Source organism: Ambystoma mexicanum, chromosome 4q, assembly GCF_040938575.1.
Source record: "Ambystoma mexicanum isolate Mex_15411 chromosome 4q, UKY_AmexF1_1, whole genome shotgun sequence".
Lineage (NCBI taxonomy): Eukaryota > Metazoa > Chordata > Amphibia > Caudata > Ambystomatidae > Ambystoma > Ambystoma mexicanum.
Window position 1 is genome coordinate 392,867,492 of NC_090928.1, and position 20,956 is coordinate 392,888,447.

Genomic DNA, 20,956 nt, shown 5'->3' on the forward strand with positions numbered 1-20,956 from the left:
AGACGGTCACTGAGGACGCTTCCCTGGAAGGCTGGGGAGCACACAACAGACGTCTACACGACAGAGGCCTGTGGCTGCCAGAGAAGGATCTCCATATCAACATCCTGGAGCTACAGGCAGTGTTCTGGGCCCTCAAGTTGTTCCTTCCGTCTTTGAAGGGCAAGGTGGTGAGGATCTTGTTTGTTTATTTTATTTATATCGCGCACCTGACCCAGAGGTAATTGGGCGCTAGAGGATAGTAATGGTTACATGGCATAGTATAGACAGTTGTATGCATGGATACAGTTTGAGCATTCAAGGAAGAGTTGCAATAGTACATATATACATTTTAAACATTATACATATTATACATGGGTCATAGCAGTAGTATAGACACATACTAGTTGTACAGACCACCTAGCGGTTAGTGGTATCAGGAGCTGTTATTTTATGTTTTGTTGAGTATCCATGTGATAACATGGCTTCTGAATTTGTTAAAGGTTTGAATAATCTGAATATTCTGAGGGAGAGTGTTCCAAAGCTGGGTGGCTAATACCGGGAAGCTAGAACCTCCGGCTCTTTTTAGATTGTATCTGGGCACCGCCAGACATGGTATGTTGGATGATCTAGTGATTCTGTTGGATACCTTCCATGTGACCTTGTCTGTGAGATTGGGGGGGGGGGGGAGAGGGGATTGGTAGTTAAGCGCTTTGTGAGTGAGGCAGATGGTTTTTAGGACAATTTTGTCATGTATAGAGAGCCACCTATAGTGCTTTCTAGTTTCTGATAAATAAACTCCAGATCATGCAAAACAAAGCGCTCAGAGCAGCATTGAATATTCCCAAAAGAGAGCACATATCGGTTTTGTTCGCTCCTAGATAAAGGCTGTTGCAATAATCCAATTTAGATTGTATGAGCGCTCTCGCCAGCGTAAGGCAGCTGGTGGGGGATAGTACAGGTCTACAGGCTCTGATCAACTTGCCTGTGTAGGCTGTGGCAGAGGAGGTCATGTTAATCTGCTTAGTTAGGTTAGACTAGGCATCGAGGTAGAAACCTAACCTTTTTACATGTTTGGCAATGGGTATACTGTTCCCATCGATGAGGATATTTGTGTAGTGAGGACTTAGTTTGAGAAGGTTGTTAGATGATCCGACTAGGAGTAATTCTGTCTCATCATTCAGGCAGAGGCCATGTGTGGCCATCCATGCCTGAATTATGATGTAGACTTCGTTAATCCGCGCAACGTCTAGATCATAGGTTCCTGAGAGGGGTAGGAGTATCTGGGTGTCATCCGCATAATTTGTGTAGGTGACACCCAGATGGTCCAGTTTGTCAAATAGTGGCTTTGTAAAAAGGTTGTACAAAGTGGGCGAGACGCAGGATCTTTGAGGGACTCCGCAGGTGATGGGGATGGGGTCAGCAGCTGCTGACGGTGAGAACACGCACATAGTTCTGTTAGCGAGGAAAGATTGGATCCAGGCAACTGCAGAACTGGAGAAATGGGCCGCTGAGGATAGGTGGTTACAAAGTATGGAGTGATCCACCTGATCTACTCGACCTCTCTGCGGCTTTTGAAGTAGGATGGCCATCTTTCCTTTGTTTTTTAATTCATCGATCTGGCTTTTGAGGTCGACAAGTGTGGTTTCTGTTCCATTCTGGGGTCTGAAGCCAGATTGACGGGTACGGAGTAATTTGTGATCTTTATGATAGTCTTGTATTTGCAAGTAGGCTATTCTGTCCAAAATGTTCAGTAGAAAGGGGACTGTCGTAATTGGTCGGTAGTTAGTGGGTACAGCCGGGTCAAGGGTCTGTTTTTTTTAATAGTGGTAGAACCCAAGACTGTTTGAGGTTACTAGGGACGGAGTTGTTGGAGAAGGAGGAGTTTACAAGTTTAGTAATGAATGGGGCAAGGTCTCTAGCTGCATCTTTTATAATCTGGGCTGGGCAGCTATCGCCCTTACAGTTAGAAGGTTTAAGAGATGCAATGATTTTGTGGACTTCAGGAATGGTGACTTTTTTAATGTGAAACCTGAGTTAATGTGAGGGGTAGGGGCTGGAGTAATGACTGTTAGTTGGGATCTTTTGTCAGCTATTTTGGTCTGTAGTCCTTTAATGTTATTGGAAAGGGCATTTTGAATGCTGGTGCACCAGGCTTTATCCCTAGTGCATGTATCTGGCGCTGGATTGGGGTTCTCTAGTTCTCTTAGAATGTTGAATAATTCTTTAGTACTGGAGCTGGCTTGGGCTATTCTGTCATTATAGGTTTCTTTTTTGGCCTGGATTATCTTATTTTTGTAGGCGGCAGTGATAATGGCAAGGTTAGTTTTGTTTTCAGGTGTAGGGGATGATTTCCAGCGTGATTGCCATTTTCTTTTTTCAGTACGGGGTGTTTTTAGCTCTGGAGTGAACCACGAGTTAAGATGGGCTCTGGGTTTGCTTTTTCATAGTTTTAGCAGGGCAATAGCATCAATTGCTTTAGTCATGGTCTCATTGTAGATGTTAGAGTGTTAGGAACATTGGTGTCCGGTAGGGCATTGAGTAGGGGGGCTACCAAAGGAACTAGAGCATCTGCTGTGATGTTGCGTTTATTCCTTGTGAGTCAGGGGGGAGCAATAATGGGCTTTTTCTTTTCCAAGTTGTTGATATGCAACTCAAAGGTGATAAGGTGGTGGTCTGACCATACTAGTGGAGTCGGATCTAGTAGGGTGATGGTGCAATTGAGAACCACAACCCAGTCAATTATCCTTCCTTTTTCATGGGTGGGTTTGGTGCTAATTTGAGTATAGCCTTGTTCTAGTAGTGCAGAGGCTAGAGAGATGGCGTGTGGGTCACTAGTGTCCTTTTAACCGAGGTTGAAATCTCCTAAGATGATATTTTGCGCCGTGGGTTTGGTGGTGTCGGCTGCTAGGGCTGTGATATCTTCTTCAAAGGACCCCGGGGGTCCTGGAGGCCTGTAAATGATGTGTAGTGTGATAGTGCTGTTGGGTGAGGTTTGGAACTTAACTGAGAGGAGTTCACATGATGCCAGCGACGTAGGGGTGCTAGTCTTATATTGAGAGTGGCTTTAAAGATAATGGCTATTCCTCCTCTGCGAGCCATGGGTCTGTCTACACGGAGAATGGAGTAATTATCTGGGACGGCTACAGTAATAGAAGTGCCTGTTGCCTCATGCAGCCAGGTTTCTGTCCTTACAAGGAAGTTAAGGTTATTGTTCACGATAATGTCGGCAATCTCAGTTGCGTGTGCTACCAATGACCTGACATTCAGTAATGCTCCTTTAGTGGGCTGTGTTTGTGGGTCCTTCGTTGGTAGACTGGGGCTAATGTCCCCTAGGTTGCTCAGTGGGGCTGTACACCTATTCTTCTTGCGCCTGCGATTATTGTCGGTACATCCAGGGCGATCAGAGCGTATGAGAGTATGGGTATATTCTACTGCTGAGTGCCTGCTGGACGTTAGTCTACTGGTTAGTCTCGTTACGCTTAGAGATGTCAGGAGGGGTGGCGGTTGAGGCTATAGGCATAGGGGGAAACTTATCATGTGTAATGCGCATAGTGAAGGCTGGATGTAGTTTGGTTGTGATTAATGTGGGAAATGGGGGTAGTGTGGGAAGGAATGGTGTAGGGCTGGGGATAGGGTGGTGACGAGGACATCTCAGTCTACCTAACCCTTCATCAAACTTAATGTAATGACCTCCAGTGCAGGGGGTGGCAGATGGTATAATACAGAATGGGAACATAGAGTTAGCAGTGCCTGCATTGTGTTATGATAATGGGCAACTTTAGCGTGAGCTTACGGATACTGGGTAATTTGCAAGGCACAAGTATGCTGCAGCCTAGATTCGCAATTTAGCAGATAGGACATAATCAACATACAGTCAGCTATTATCATTGATAGCAGTTGGGCGCTAAGCACAAGTATACCGCTGGGTTAGACTAGGCTAAAATGCACGGAGTAGGTGCAAAATCGGCTGAGGCTTGATGAACATTAGTTTGGGCTAATTCAAAAGCATAAACGGGGCACACCTAGATTAAAATTTAGCAGTGGGAGCCAGAATTGCTAGAACAGATACCTAAATACAATTTACTAGAACAGGACAACATTGCTTCATAAGTACATTTTGTTAATTAGAGGTCAGTTGGGATACCTATATAGTCTAGCAACTCAGTATGCTAGGTCATGATATACAGTGGGTCAGGCCGGTACATTAGAGGCAGGCAGTAAGGTGACAGTGGGGTGACTAGTGGCCTAGCTGAGGTAGATACTTCGCATAAAATAGTAAATAAATATGGAGTCTCATGGATATAGGCAGTGACTGGCCGTAAGGGGAGTGCATAGGGGAAAAAAAACTGAAACAATGGAGTCTTGTGGTACAGCGTTACTAGTACCTGTAGGAAGTCCAAATGGGAGGCAGGTTGCAGGGCTTAGGGACCTGGCGCAGACCGCAGCACGGCATGCTCGGTCAGCTCCGTCAGCAGGGGAGCCTTCTTTCTTAGCCTTACTTCGCAGGCTGGCTCTCGCCTGACGGTAGCTCGTGGTTGGCTAAGAGAGAGCAGCCAATCATAGCCAATCATAGCGAGGCAAAGCAGGGAAGTCAGGCAGCCTGGGCGGACAGTCAGGCACAGGGAGCTCTCGGAGCGGCGGCCATCTTTATGGTAGTGCATCCCACATTAAGCAAAAGGTAAAAGAGCCGTGGGCACCAGGTAGATCCAAACTAAAAGCAGGGTGCAGGATATTCTACAGATCTATAAGCATATATTGCTTATTGGAGCGCTTAATGACTCTCGTGATGGCGGAGCGAAGGGGCAAAGATCTTCACGGGCAACACCACCAAACAGGGGGGCACGCGATCCCCAGCGCTCTCCAAGGAAGCACTGGAGTTGTGGCGCTGGGTTGTCGGACAAGCGATGTTCCTCATTCCTTTTCACCTAGGGAAGTCAAGAACACCATTGCAGACTCCCTCAACAGGGACTTATTTATTTATTCATATTTGTTAAGCGCGCAGCAGCCCGAGGGCATTGTGGCGCTAGTTACAGCGAGAGAACAGGAACTTAGTTACACATAAAAACACATTCAAGCATGATTAATGTACAGTTGCAATGGACATTTTGTCAAACCGATAGTAGTGGTAGTTTTAGTTAAAGAGAGAGGTTTTGAGGTTTTTTCTAAAGGCAGGGAGAACACTTTCTTGTATTAGGGCAGTGGGAAGCTCCTTCCATAGTTTTGGGGCTACGTATGGGAAACCCAAGCCTCCTGCTTTTAATGCTTATTTATCCACGGTACAATGAATTGGCTGGTGTAGCATAGTCTGGTGGGTCTGGTGGCAACGGGTCTGTGGTGTGTGTCAGAGAGATAGGGCGGTGCTGTGTGGTGGATACATTTGTGTGTTGTAGTAAGAATCTCGAATGTGATACGTTCTTTGACAGGGAGCCAGTGAACTGACTTTCTTACTTGTGAAATGTGGTCTCTTTTTGAGATGCTCAAGGCTGCTCTTAGGGAGTTATTTTGGGTTATTTGAAGTCTGTTTGTTTTTTACAGAGGTGCCGGCTAGGAGAGTGTTGCAATGATCAAGCTTAGCACCTATGGTAGATCTAGCTATTGAGAGACAGTTTTCCTTGGTTAAGAATGGTTTGATGGCATTGATGAATTTGGTGCTTAAGACAGAGGAGGAGACAATCGCGCTGACCTGCTTATTCATGGACAGGGTCGCATCAATGTGGACACCTAGAGTTTTGACAGATGAGACCGGGATGGTGCAGTTGTCAATGATGAAGTTGGTGTAGAGACTGTCTAACTTAGCAAGTGTGGACTTTTGGCTAAGAATAAGGATCTCCGTCTTAACCCCGTTAAGGCAAAGGCCATTAGTGACCATCCACGCTTGAATTGTGGCGTATATTTGTTTTAGAGCTAGGGCGTCTTTGTGATATTCGCCTGTTAGGGGGAGGAGCACTTTGGTATCGTCTGCATAGTTGGTAAATGCGATCCCAAGTGCATCGAGTTATTAAAAAGAGGCTTTGTGAAAAGATTGTACAGCGTGGGAGCAGTACATGATCCCTGTGGGACACCGCAGTGTATGATGGTGGGTGCTGCATTAGAGGTGTTTGAGAAAACTTTCATGGCTCTACCTTCTAAGAAGGATGTGATCCAGGAAGTAGCTAGGTCGGAGAAATGTGCTGAGTGGGTGAGGTGTGCAGTGAGGGTTTTTTGGTCCACTAGGTCGAACGCCACTGAGAGGTCTAGGAGGAGAAAGAGGGCGGGTTTACCTGTGTCAAAGACCTTGGTAATTTGTTTTTTTAAATCCAGCAGAGTTTCGGTTCTATGACCTTTACGGAATCCTGACAGTCTGTTACCTAGGATGGAGTTTGTTTCAAGGTAAAGTTGGATTTAGCTGTGAGCTACTTTGTCTAATATTTTGAGAAGGAAGGGGACTGTTATAGATCTGTAGTTGTTAGGCTGAGCGGGGTCTAAAGTCGGCTTTTTCAGGAGGGGGCGTACCCACGTCTCTTTAAGGCTGTCTGGGACAGAGAAAGTCTTAAAGGAGGTATTAATGAATGCGCTAATAAGTGGAGCAAGTGGTTCAGGGCAGTCCTTGATGATCTTGGGAGGGCATACATCGCCTTTGCATAGCGATGGTTTCAAGTGTTTCAGGATGTCTGACTTCTGATTCTGAGACGTCATTAAAGGCAAATTTAGGGAGGTTAATAGTTTTGCTAGTGGGTAGTTTGTGTAGGCTGATTCAATGTTGGTAGAGTATTGTAATGGTCAAGGATTTTATTTTGTAGGTCGATTTTATTTTTTTTTTTTTTTTTTAGCATAGCGGCTTGAATGCTATTGCACCAAGCTTCATCTTTGACGATCTCGTCAGTGGAGATCGGAGGAACTGTAAATTCCTTAAAGATGGTAAAGAGTTCTTTCGAATGAGAGTTGGCGTCGGATATTCGACGATTGTAGGCTTGAGATTTGGCATTGAAAAAGGCATCTTTGTATTTTTTAGCGATATCTTTGAACAGTTATTTAGTAGCGTCGCTGGGGTTAGCCTGCCAGTTTTTTTGCAGCTGCCCTTTGTTATTGCGTTGGGTTTGGAGGTCATCTGTGAACCATGAGTTTGAGTGGAAATATTGTTTTTCTTTTTTCCTTCTAGGGGTGCAATAGTGTTGATTGCGTTAGTAAGAGTGTCCTTAAGAATATCTGCTAGGATGTTTGGGTCTTTCGAGAAGGGCAGAGCTAGGCACGGGATGTCAAGAAGGGGCCGTATATTATTTGCAGTTAATTTTTTGGAGCTTCTTGCTAAGGTGGCAGATTTGTGTATGGTGGTTTTAGTAATTGGTGCTGTGGGGATGGTGAATTGTATGCAGCTGTGATCTGTCCAAGGGTAGAAGGTGTTGGAGGTGATGGAGGAGTTGCATTTATGGTCGACCAACCAATCCAGAATTCTGCCTTTGGAGTGGGTGGGGGTCATAATTTTCTGTGAGAAGTCTAAGTCAGTGAGGTCCGTTAGGAATGAAATTGCAGCTTTGTCATTGGGATCATTGAATCCTAAATTGAGATCACCTAAGAGTATGGTTTTGGTGCATTTTTTTATGTTTTCGCTGAGTAGGTGGGTGATTTGCCCTTGGAAATCTGCCGGGAGCCCTGGGGGCAGGTAGATGACATGAATGTTGATCGTGTTTTTTGTGGCAATTTGGCTGATAGTATGTCTGCATTACCTTCTCATGGGTGGAGAATAGGCCAGAGATGACGGGTATCTTTTAAAGATTAGGGCAACCTCCCCTCCAAATTTATTAGGTCTATCTTGTCTGAGGATAGAGTAGCTGTTACGTTACGGCAGCAACAAAGGACATTACTGAAGAGATCGTTCCCACGGAGTATCTCGCAATCAGGGAATTCGCTCTGGCAGCGTTACAAGTTGCCTTACAAGTTGGAAACTGTTTGGGTCACGTAGATCTGCTAGACAGCTGATCAGACGTGCCTCGCTTTCACGGAAGCCACGCCTCCTTATTCCTTAAAAGCGGTTAGCCGCGGGAGCTCCGTTGCTGCTAATTGATCGTTACGACGTTCCTTTTCGTAGCCTTCCTACGGCTTGTTCCATTCGGATTACCCTCCGTGTATCCTGCTTTGTATTTGATTCTACCGTTACCAGACCTTGGCTTCTGTCTCCTGTTTTGCTTCCTGGATTTGTCATTCGATATCGGTTGCCCCGGTTTCGAATCTGCTCGCAGTCTCCTTACACTGCCAAGCTCCTGTTGAGCTCCCCGCTCAGCCTGTCCTTCTGCCCGGTTTTCAGCACGCCATTCCCTGCTGAGAACGGAATTCCAGTCTTCAGTTTTCTTCTTACAGCAAGCGCCCTTGCTTCCAGCGGAATTTAGTCTTATATCAGTTTAGTCCTATTTCCAGCCTTGCCTAATTAAGGATTTACTTCTACCTCACCTACTTTGGACTGTGTAACATCCTGTGAAGATGATGTGTATTTTCCACTAAAGTGCAGTACGAACGCTTTCCAGATTTGCACCAACTCGGTCCTAGTGCGTCCCTCATGCCGTTCGGGTTGTCCTACCTATACTAACCTTCCCATTTGTTATTTTATCCTTTCGTTTTCATCCTTCATTTTGGGAACTCTGAACACTTGGAACTCTGAACACTTTACTGAACTGATACAGGATTTCCTCTCAAGGCCTTCATTTTCACTACCTCAGGTACCAGCGATTCTATTGTGTTCCATAATTGTATATACCTATTACACCAGGTTGGCGTTGTACTCAAAACAATTTTTGTATTTTTTGCAGCATTGCTTGGTGGTGCGCTCTATTCCGCTCTTTTGCATTATAGACTACTCTGTCTTGTTTTACATAATAGCAGAGTGGTACGTCGTGAAAAAGAGCCCCTCTCTAAGAGGAAGCCTGATTCTTTTGAAATCAGGGGATCTGGGTTTTCTGAAGACTCGCCTCACATCTCGATCCAGGTCGGAATCAAGTACTCCTTCCGGTTCGGTGAGTAACAGTAGCCTGCGGGTACGGCTAAAGTTATGGATGGTCCGGAAGCCTCATGTAGCCAGGTCTCAGTGATGGCTAATATATCTAGGTACTGACTAGAGATGAGATCGTTGATTTCCAGAGCATGGGTGGTGAGAGAGCGGACGTTAAGTAGGGTGCCTTTGAGTTGTGGTGCCACATAGTTTCTGTTTGGACGTGGCTGTTTAGGCCTGGAGTTAGGTGGTTTGGATGTATTAAGAATGGGTGTTATATTAGTACAAGGGTGGAAGGTGTGCGGTCTGTGGTGCGGAGTGTTAGGTTTACCAGATGTATGGGTTCCTAATCCGACATTACTTTGTGTGGCCGGCGTGGAGCGGGAGGTGAAGATCATGGGTAGAGTGCGCGTTCTAAGTCTCCGGAGTCTGGAGCTGCAGTTAGGTACATAGGTGAGTGCATGCGTGGTGTGGCGAGTAGGATGGTCGGGCGTGGTGATGTTGGTTATGGTACGAATCATGTTGCTAGAAGCGTGTAGGCAGAAGAGCGGTGTCACCCTTGCCTATAAGGCTAAGGCGATGAGAATGAGTATAGTGTGTGGAGTACTCCTCGGATGGTAGGGTGTGGTCAACATACTAAGGCAGCGAGTTGAAGGAGTGCTGACAGATAGGCTCATTCAGAGTGAGACTCTAACAATGATCATAAGGCTATCTGATCTAAACGTTTTCAATAGGCAATTATGGTCTTTGAACATACATTTTGGTAATTACCGATGGGCTTTTTCAATACATGAAATGACCATGAGAACTAGGCTATTTCGAGATACAGATGAGCTAAGATAGAAAGGCTCTCTAAGCGCGAGCTAACAAGGAAGAGATAGTGTCAGCGCGTAAACATTAGCATTGGCAAAATAGGCAAATTCAGTATACAGCAGGCAGAGGGAAATGACTGTTTTTTGACATATATAAGTACGGCGAGTTGCGCTCCTGCCACGAGTGGTACGTCTACTAAATACATTGACTATCTACAACAGTTAAAGTGCTATTCATTAAAGACCATATGTCTAACATGCATTTAAAGTGCAATTGAAGGGTACTGACTTTTATTCGTTTTATGATGTTTTATCAATAATAAAAGTTATATTTAGCACCTTTTGGGATAGAGTGCCTGTGCTTCGTCGAGCTGTGTTGAAGTGATAGTGCTAGCATTAGTCACTTTTTTCGTCGGACACAGCATTGTGTATGTGTGTGTGTATATATATATATATATATTTCATTATAAAGGAGCTATCAGTCTTGACTCCATATTCTGCTACACCCTTGCCATGCCAGAACCCTGTGATCACCAGCCTTGGTAAATAGGGTTTGCGTTTTCTATTTGGCTGGGGATGGAGGGGCAGCAAAGTGAGGGTTCAGTTCAGTCATGCTGCCGGGCCCCAGACTGCAGCGATACTTGGCCATGTAGCATTCTGTATGCAGAGATAGACAAGCAGGTGTCTCGCAGACTGTTACATTCTCATTGCAGGGCTTGAATGGCTTGTGGAATCTCAAGCCTCCATTCTCCACTACCAGAAACTCTTCAAAGCTGCAGGGAAGGGTTGGTGTGCATTGCTCTGCCCCTCCAGATGCACCGTTGTCTCACTCTAAGATGTCAGAGGTTTTAAACCCTCTGTCAACACCTGGAGAAAAAGTTGATCAATTAGAACATTTAGATAGACGCCCACCAGACCTGAGATTAGGCGGGGAAAGGAGACACTGGGTGGGGTAGGGCAAGGGTGAAGTACAAATTCCCCCAATCCAAGAGTGCAAAGACAGTATGACGATTACCCAGCTTCTCCCCACATTATTAGGCAATTGAGAGCTTCACCAGGGGTATTACAGGCAATGGGAGGTGGCAGGCCTTCAGGGAGTTAAGATAATGGTTCTGGAAGAAGTTGTGCATGCAGATAAAGGATGAAAATCGCATTTTATGGAGGGCTATACTTCAGCCTCTGACTTAAGTCGGAGTACAAGGTAATCAAGCTGCAAACAATCTGCTGTGGTCTATATCTCATAGACTGACAAAGACCAGGGAGAGGTAAGTGACAGCAAAGAACCTACTAACAGCTTTGGAACCATTTTAAGCAGGGGCTAAAAACCACAAAGGGGACACCAGTGCCTGTTGAGGGCTTGAGCTCAGCAGGGCAACCCTTGACCTGTGAGTGGTCTTACTTGAGCCTGGCAAGTGGGGAGAATTTCTTGCATGTTTTTTAAATATACATTCCAATAGATTACCAAACCTATTTTTATGTATGTCTATACATTTTGTATTTATTCAAAATTTCAATAAAAATGTTTAAATAGGAGTACTTCGAAATTCTTGCTGGTAGGCACTTGTTTACTTTAAAAGCCAGGGGATGTGTTTCTGACTCAGAGGGTTGCAGCTGGAACCAAGAGGAAGCATCAAAAAACCAAGAAGCGTGCTGGGCGCTATATCCCTAGATAGTGGGTGAGACAAGGAGTCTACTGGGCTCCATATATATTAGACTAGAGAACTTGGACTGACATTAGATTTCCTTTTTAAACAGGCTGTTGCACCTTTTTATGTTATACGCCCACCCAGACATACTTATCTCAAGTTCTCTACTGCGTTGAAACCCCCTAAACTCATAGGCATTCATCTAACATTTCCTTGCTTTACCAATAAAGATGTTGGACTTTACCCAGTGTTTCGAGTATTCTGTTGGTCCCACACTATTGCACACTGGTTGGGATGTTGACTGTCTGAAAAAAACACTTCCCGTCCTTGAAGGTGTTCCTGAGGCCCACAGTAGCAACATCCCACCCCACTAACTGTATTTAATTGTGAACACCTTTAAATATTTTAACTCCTTAGGTCCTATAGCACATATTTTAAGTATTCATATTGTTCATGTCTTTTCCCATTTATGTTCCCACCTCCTCTTCCGCAACTGGCTAATGTGTCATCCACATTCCACTACCCAATTGTTAAGCACTGGGAAACCATGTTGCTCATCTAACTCATTAAAAAATAGCTCCTACACACTGCCGTGCTGATGAGCCATTGGTGTTGCTTTACACAAAGATTATGTTTTTGATAAACGTACCGGTTGACTTGATCTCCACCATTACAGGGGTGTGTGTTATTTAAATCCTCTTAACTTGAAATTAAAAGGTGGTGTAATGTCTGTAAATAGCTTCTGACTAACAAGCTGACTAGTAATGTACTGAGTAGTATATGTGTAGAAACTCTAAATAAAATTGCTGCATTTGTTAATTCTTAAATGTTTGTTCTCACGGTCGCATATTTAGAGTAGCTGTTTTCATATTTTTACAAATCTGACATTCGCTTCTGACCAGCCCTTATGTTCGTTTTTTTCCCCACTGTAGGATTTCATGTCACAGTACCTGTCCCCAGAAACAATCTCCACTTTTCAACTCTTCATTCAAAAGAGAGTTCACAGAATAAACTTAGATATTCAATCAGTTGCGTTTTTACCTGGCAATTCATGAGTACGGGCATTTACAAGGTCAACACATCCATGCTTTTTTTTCTGATTCACACCCTTAAGCTTGCCTCCCTAGCTGAATCTGATTAATTAAAAAATGTCTGTCATTTTTTAAGATTTAAACTGAAGTTACTAGAAATGGTTTGCTTTGGCTTCCTTTCAGAGAAATCGCAAATGCTGTTAAATCCTGCAAGCCGAGAATCCCCCCGTCAACTGTTTCAGACGGGTATATGTTGCTTTCAGGTAAGTTTGGGGAAAAAACCCACATCAGAGCGTATTTCTAGATCTGATGTTTGTGCACGTTATTCATCAACATGTTTTATAAAGTGTAAATGTGCATCCTTATGTATGCTTCGGCAAGCACTCTGCATGCCCATAATGGGTGAGATCGGTGTATGAGTAGAACCCAGTACTGCTAGCATTATAGAGAGTCCAATTCGCACCGGTTTAGCAAGATGGTCAACCATACCATCCTGCTCAACCGTCTCTGTGAAAACCTGGGTATCACTGATCAGGCTCTGGCCTGGCTGACCTCTTTCCTCTCAGATCGACCCTCCGAGGTCCAACTTGGGTCCTTCCTTTCATCTATCTTCCTCTCTACCTGTGGTGTTCCCCAGGGGTCTAACCTCTCGCCCTGGCTTTTCAACCAATACCTGGCAACTCTCACCCACTGCATTGCCACTTTCTGCTCAAATTTCCAGTGCTACGCTGACGACACTCGACTCATTTTCAGACTGCCCTCTGCCACCTCCTCTCCCATCTCTGATTGCCTAACTGCCATTCAAGATTGGTGTGCCGCCAATGATCTTTGTCTGAATGCCAGCAAGACTGAGATCCTCCTCATCGGCACACCTTCACCATCCTTTCACCTCACTCTCTGGCCATCCTCCCTTGGCCCTCCTCCTACCCCCACCTGCGAGGCTAAGAACCTCAGGGTCATCTTTGACTCCACCCTTTCTTTCTCCGCCCACATCTCTGAGGTCTCCAAAAAGTCAAATTTCCTACTGCACCTCTTCAGAGGTACTCTGCCTTTCCTCACCTTCCCGCAGAAGCTCATGGTATCCCAAGCTCTGGTTCTCTCTTTGTTGGACTATTGTAACAGCCTCTTTCTAAATCTACCTGCCTCTACTCTCTGCCCTCTGCACCTAATCCAGAACAGGACTGCAAGACTTGTCCTTGACCTCAAGCCCTGGGATCCTATCTCTCCAGCTCTAACATCTCTCCATTGGCTCCCAGTGGATGCAAGGATTAAATTCAAAACCCTCTGCATTGTCCACAAGGCTTTCTGGGGCCTGGGTCCAAAATACCTTCAGCTATCCCTCCGCAAATACCTCCCCTCTCGAGCTCTTCGCCCCTCTACCTCCCTCAGGGTCAGTCGTTTTTCAAAGAAACAAGCTGGGGGTAAATCTCTGTCTTCGGCTGGGGCCTCCCTCTGGAACAGCCTCCCTGCCACTCTAAAACTTGAGGAGAGCCATCTACGGTTCCGGTGGCACCTCAAGACCTTCCTCTTTTCTTCTGCCTTTGCTCCCCCTATCCCCTGCTGATCTGTTCTCTCTTGGCAACGTGCACCTGGCCATCCTCTGTCCTCAGAGCCCAGGTACCTGCTCACCCCGCCACCCTCCCCCACTGCCCCTGGGCCACCCCTTGCACTGGGGTCTGTATCTGTACCCATACAGCCCCCCTTTTTCTTCCTGCACTTATCATATCTACCCTGTCTGCTGCCTTAAACCTAGCACTTGCAAATTGCTGGCTACACTACCACTGTTTGCTGCCTTTATTATTTATTTATTTATTGTTATTTATCTGTTTCTCTTCTGCTTCGTACTTTCCACTTCTCCCCCCTGTCCCATGCACTTGCACGTTCTCAATGTCACTGGGCCTAGTAAGATCGCTGTTTTTTTCTCCCCTGTTCCCCTGCCTTGCCTTGTCGCGCTCTGAAACACTTGTGTACGAGCGCAATAGAAATAAAATATCAATATCAGTGGTCATTTGGTGGAGTGAAGCTTACATCCGAGAATGATGGTTGTCACGAGGCAGCCCTTCTGAGGGTGGGACCTGTCAGCTGGGGACTCTCAAGCGTTCCTATTGGAAAGAACCCATGTGCCAGAAAACACCTATAAAATACAAGTACATAGACCCGAGGGAAAGGGTTTTCTCCATGTAGCCAAACTCTCATCCGGTAGGGGGACAGACTTGTTTACTTTAAGCAAGCCAAAAGGAAACTCTGTAACAATCTGAACAGGCTTGTTACTTTGTTTCCTTTGCTGTCACTGCCAGGTAAAGCAAACTCTGTAACTCTCCTTTCATTGTCTTTTTCCCCAGAAAGAACAAACATGTATCACCAGTGCTTTGAAGCAATGTAGTGAGCATTGTTCTCCTGCTGCGGCAAGGGTTGTAGGAGAAATAAAGTTGCAAATCATAAAGTACAAACACCCGGCATCTAAACCTTAGCTGAAGAGTTTTGTGCTTTTAAAACCCACACTGGGCATACAGAGGGACACCTAGGAAAGCACGCAGCCTTGGAGGAGAGGGATGTGAACAATCACTACATCCATGCCAGTTTAAAATGTAAAATGGTGGCTGTCCCTTAAGTTGATTTAGATCGCATCCTTGAGAGGCCACCTGATGCAGAGCATGTGGCCCAATAGGGGAATGCCACAACCTACATGCCACAGGTGCAAGCCATCACCCTCAAGCACACCCAGGGGGGGAGTAGCAACCACCCTTTAAATTTCAACCAGCTCCGTTTCGCGCCTTGAAACACTTGTGTATAGGCACGTTATAAATGCCATATCATATCTAGCTATAGAGGGTTTTTCCCTGGGTAAGAAGGCACGAGATCTCCACGGTCATCACCTAGGGGGAAAGGGTATCTGCAGATTTCACTGATTAAGAATATGGTTTAGGACAGTGGGCTGTGCTATGGTAGACCCTCCTTCGGTTGAGAAGGCTGCACTCAGGCAAACTTAGGTTTGATGGGCAGATTAATAATGTATGCTTTAAAAATGTTGCCCATAATGAAAAAAGATATATTGCCATTGTTTTTCTAAAAATAAGTTCCTATGGAAATGTTTTAAAATTACCCTTCTAGTCTTGATTTTCAAGCACTTCGCGGCAGCCATTTCTAAGTTGATGCAGTTTCATGTGCGTCAGTGAATGCTGTGCTCTTGCAGCAACAGTCAAGCAAAATCCCCCTACTGGGAGCTTTTACTTATTGCTGCTGGAGAGCAGAGACTTTTTCAACATGAACAAACGTAAAACTTATGCCATTAAAACACACCACGTTCGTCTGCACACCCACCTATCACAACAGTTTCGTGTTTTCTTTGGGCATGTTCAATAATTTCCCCAGGAAATAAGTTGGAGACCTGGCTTGCCCGTGATATTAGTACAGTATATGGTGTTTAGAGCACCCGTTTCCTATGCGTGGCCCTTCTATTTACAATTATTATAATAAGTGTTTAAGCCCAATTTGTTTCATTGAAATTAACCAAGACTGCATCTACCAGAATGCATTCGTTTGTAAATTTAGAGGCCAGGATTTAAAAAAACAGTGCCCCCGGTGTAACGGAGCCATCTGGTTGATGGATCTACTTATATCCGAAGACTTTACAGTACAGTGCGGCAACACCTCAAGATAGTAAAAGAAGGAATGCTTGTTTATTTTTTTAAACCGTCTATTGGCCCCCTTCTTCCTCTCCAGTGTGACTGACTTGGTTATAGTGCTTTGCCAGTGTATTACAAAAAAAAAACAAATGGTACACATCACAAGGGCCTACATTGGCATTAAAATGAAAGATGTGTTTTAGGTGCAACGCAGGGAAAATGTGCATCAGTAAAGGTAGGGTGACCAGATGTCCTGGTTTTGCTGGGACCATCCCAGAATTAGAACCCCTGTATTCCGTCCCGAGAGTTTTTAAAATTTAAAATACATGTCCCGGTTGTGGGAAAAGGAGGGTGGCCACCTGTAATGCAACAATTCAAGCTGACATGTTTACATGACAGACTTTTTCGAGCATCACCATTGTTAGAAACCCCAGGGTAGCCTCGAATCTCAAACCTTTTTGTCCATAGCCACATCCATCAACTGATTGTGCCACTACGACTGGTTAAAAAAAGAGTGTGGCAAAGCCTGTAACAAAAATCAAAGCAAAAGCTACTCAAAGCGCTGTAGTGACGTATGTTAATATATATATATATGAGACGTGCTGGAAAAATTTATTTTAATGCATGATCCCATGGGGCGGGTGCCATGGAAGGGGGCTGTGACATAGATGGGTTTGAGGGGATTGAATGTGCTTGGGGTGCTAATTCTTCTTTTATGTTAATAACCTGTCCCGGTTTTTCATTTTCAAAATCTGGTCACCCTAGCAAAGGATAGGTCTCTTTTCAAAATACTGCGTGTTGATGTGCTCGTCAACGGTAGGGTTGCTTTGAGGACTCCTGGACCCTGTTTTTTCCCAGATGTCCGTTACCTCTGATTTGATATAAGTTTAGTGCGAGTAAAAATCCCAGAATGCATTAATTTGTTAAATGCAAGCACAAGACTGGAACACAAGTGTCCTTGTGAATTTGGTTTCCACATCTATGAAATTCCTCCCACAGCCTCCTCTCCTTTACAAATCCACTTCAGATGTGGTCTGCATTGAAAATCTTTCAAACAGCCACAAGCTGGTGCTGTGCTTTTTACATTGGGAATTGCCGGTGCCATGTTCCTCAGTTACGTTTTTCTGTTGTCAAGCAAGGCGTTTTTGGAGAGGTTATGTTATGTTAAAGGTACTTATATAGCGCACTGTCACCAACGGAACTAGTCCCCAGGCGCTCTGGCGGATCTGTAAACGGGAAGGAGGATGGGTAGGGTTAGTCAGGAGGAGGGGAGAAGGAGAGTGGGAGAAGTGGTGTGCTGTTGGCAGCTTCAGCTCGGTATACACAGAGTGCTGGGCTTTGGTGCAAGTATCTGATCGGGCGAGACCTTGTGTGCTGTATGTGATGTTTATGTGTTGTTGATGCAGTGTGGTAAATTGCGTGTGGATTGCTGGGAGAGAGATGGTTGTGTGGCTTTTGTGTGCGTTAAGTATGCAATAGATTGAGGGTTGGGTTAGTGGGGTCTGTATCCTGATTCAGGTACTTCTGGTTTCGTTAGAGCTGAATCCCTGTGGGTGGGGTTGTTGTTGGTTCCTCATGGGCCGTCTCACTGTGGTGGTGCTGCGCTGATCCAGCTGTATCATAGTGAGTATTGTATGGACTGATAGGTGTGTCTGAACCTTTTTTTCGGTGTGGAACTGGGTTGATAATATCGATTCTCTTGTTATCTAATGTGACACTGGTCGGTTGAGGCTTTGAATGGTTCAGGGTCATAGTGCTGTTGATGGGGCGTTCTAGTGCCTCCGTCTTGGTCAGCCTGTGTATTCAGTCATTAGTTTCCTCCTGTCATGACGATCTTTCAGTTGGATCTTCCGTCGGGTGACTTCCTTGGGGTTATTGTTTAGGTGTAGTTTGTGTGTGATGGCACATTGTGCTTCCACTGTGTAATGACGAACATTGTGTAATGATGAAACATTCTGTTTCTCACCCTCTGGATTGGAGCTAGTGGTGCAGGGTTTCTTGTTCCCTTGCTAGCTGCCGTGATTAGGTCTGTTGGGAATGGCTATAGTTTAGGGTCATGGTCCTATTGATGAGTTGTCCTAGTGTTCCTGTCTTTGTCTTGCTATGTATTTGGTCTTTTGTCGTATTGTTGCTGTCTCCCGGTTAGTCGGTTAGTATCTTGTGGGATATTTTCCTTCTGGTTTTTCCATTGATTACTTGGTGTGGGTCGTGGTCTGTCTCTTCGTTCATTGATGTTTTAGTTGTGTGTGTTCCCCCTTGGCCGGTCTTTCTAGTTATGACGTGAAGAGCAAAGTGTTGTGTAGTTTCCTGAATAGTAGGTGGTTTCTTGTGCTACGTATGTACTTTGGAAGGTCGTTGCAGGTTTTCGGGGCTTGGTGAGAGAAGGAGGATCCTCCAAGTTTTCTTTTGTTGTAGGGTTTCGGTTCCAGGCGGATGTCAATGCTTGATCTGAGCGTTCTTGTTCGTTGATGTAGATGCAGTTTCTCTCAGGAACTCAGCGCCTTGGTTGTACACTATATGCGTGGTGCACATTGTCTAGAATTTTATTCATTGTTTTATTGGTAGCCAATGTAGTGTTTTCAGCGCTGGTGTAGTGTGTTCTCTTCGCGGTAGTTTCAGAAGCAGTCTGGCTGCCGCGTTTTGCATGCGTTGTCGTTTTTTTTAAAGTCGTTCAGGCATACCTAAGTATAGGCTGTTGGCGTAGTCTACTCAGGACATGACTAGGGCGATGATGGGGGTTGTTTTGTTGGGGAACGATAGGATCCTCTTTGCCACTCGCAGGAGGAAGAAGCAGTTCTTGAGAAGGGCATTTAATTGTGGCTCTAGCGTGAGATTGTCAGGACCCCCAGGTTTTTTACAATCGGCGAGGGTGCTGGGGTTGTCCTGAGTTCCCTTGGCCAAGGGATGAAGTTTTTCTCCTCTGTTTTTTGTGATGATCATTATTCTGTTTTGCCTGGGTTGTTTTTGAGGCAGTTGGAGTTCATCCAGAAGAATACATTGCGGAGGCAGTTTTCTGTCGAGTTTATTTCCAGGTTGTCTTGTATTTTGATGTGTATCGTCGGCATAGTTGTAGCAGGTGAGGCCGTGTTTTTTGATGATTCTGATAAGTAGAAATAGGTAGATGTTGAATAGTAGCAAGGAGAAGGATAATCCTCGAGCTGGATTTGAAGGGTTTCATCCATACGGTTTCTGTTCTTTGTTAGGAAAGATTTGATCCATAGTAGAGCGCTGTTATTCCAAGTCATTCTAATCTCGTTATGAGGGTGTCGTGGTTAACTGTGTCAAATGCTACTTATAGGTCTAGGAGTATCAAGGCAGTGCTGTTGTTCGAGTCTGCGTTCATTTTTAGATTGTCCCATATTGAGAGTAGAGCTGATTCTGTTCCTCTCAGTGGTCTGATGCCAACTTGTGCCTGGCCTAGTAGGCCGTGCTCTTCTATGAATTCTTGGGTCATTTTGTATATGTACGTTTTGAGCAGCTTGGCTGTGTACGGGATGTTGGAGATGGGTCTGTAGTTGGAGAGGTCCTCTGTTTCCCGCTGTATCTTTGTGTAGTGGCCTGAAGTATGCAGATTTGAAGGCTTGTGGCACTTTCTGAGTTGCGATAGGAAGGTTGAGGACGTACCTGTGATAGTCCATGGGCGTTCCTTGTTTATGAATCGATTTGTATATGTCTGGTGGGCATGGGTGTTCAAGAGACCCTGAGTTATTGTTTTCATTCACCAGTTTGACAAATTTCTCCACTTGTGGGCGTAGGTGGGGATCGTGGTCAGATCAGGTGGTGTGCTTTGTATGGTTTGTTGGATGCTGTTGATTTTGTTGATTTTTGTTTTTGAAGTGGTCTTCATAGTTTCGTGGACGGAGTCAGTGTGTTACATCCCGGAGGGTTTTTAATTTCATTTATGATTTTGAAGAGTTCTTTTTGGGTGTTTGGTGCTTCAAAGATTCGGTTGTCGTAGTGTTTACTCTTCGCTCTTTGTATTTCCTTTTTGTATGCGTGGTTGTGTTGTAGGAATTTCAGTTTGTTCGCAGCGTCGTTTTGTTTTCTCCAATCAAGTTCTAATCTTCGTTTTTTCCTTTTCATGCTGCTAAGTAGTGGGGTTAACCATTTTGCCATTGCCCGTTTATGACAAGGAGTGAAAGGCTTTTCTTTGGCGATGTTGTCTACAGTAGTTATAATCCAGGAATGCAGCAGGGCTACTTTTTTGTCCAGGTCATCTTCTTCCATGAATGTTGGATGTGGTTTGTTGAGCTCCAGGAGTTAAATTAGGTTGGAGTTTTTGATGGTTCTCCAGTTTCTTTTCATGGTGTTCAGTGTTTTGTCAGGTTGACTGTTTGTTGGGGTTGTCATTTTGATAACGAAGGGAATGATGAGGAGGTCGCTCCAGAGTTTTTAAATTGGCGGTGCCGTGGTAATGAGTTGTTTGTTCGCGAAGATTGCGTCTAGTGTTTGCCCTGCCGAATGGGTTGCTCCTTTGACTAGTTCTTGTAGATTCAATGCTGCTAGTTGGCTGGTTAGCGATTTTTGTATGGTTGTGGTTTCTTCTTCGAACCAGATGTTGAAATCTCTGATGACGATCAGGTGATTGTGTTTGATGGCTAGGACAGCGATTGCTTCTGTGAAGGCGTGTACAAAGGTTGCATCGCAGGTAAGTGGTGTGTATATCAGTATGAATTTCAGGTTTGTTTTGGGGCTTACTGCTAGACGTATGATTAAGGATTTGCATTTATCAATGTTTAGTGGGTCTTCCAATTTGATATTGTAATGCTCACCTGGTTCCCACGGAGGCGCGGCGTCGAAGGCGCAGAACTCTGAAGATGGACAGGAAGGGCCCCTCTATTCTGGCTTCCCTGGCTCGTTGGATACCCTCCTGTGCGTGAAAAGGGAGTATTACCAACTGTGG

The 20,956-nt window shown here is 45.0% G+C and overlaps 1 protein-coding gene across 1 annotated transcript in view; it reads left to right on the forward strand.

Moving 5' to 3' along the window:
* Nucleotides 1–20,956, forward strand: part of MTR (5-methyltetrahydrofolate-homocysteine methyltransferase) — a 1,960,411-nt gene that overhangs the window by 751,363 nt on the left and 1,188,092 nt on the right. The window contains exon 12 of the mRNA XM_069607970.1: nucleotides 12,611–12,690. Within this exon, the coding sequence (XP_069464071.1) occupies nucleotides 12,611–12,690 (80 nt within the window). The remainder of the gene's footprint in view (nucleotides 1–12,610; nucleotides 12,691–20,956) is intronic.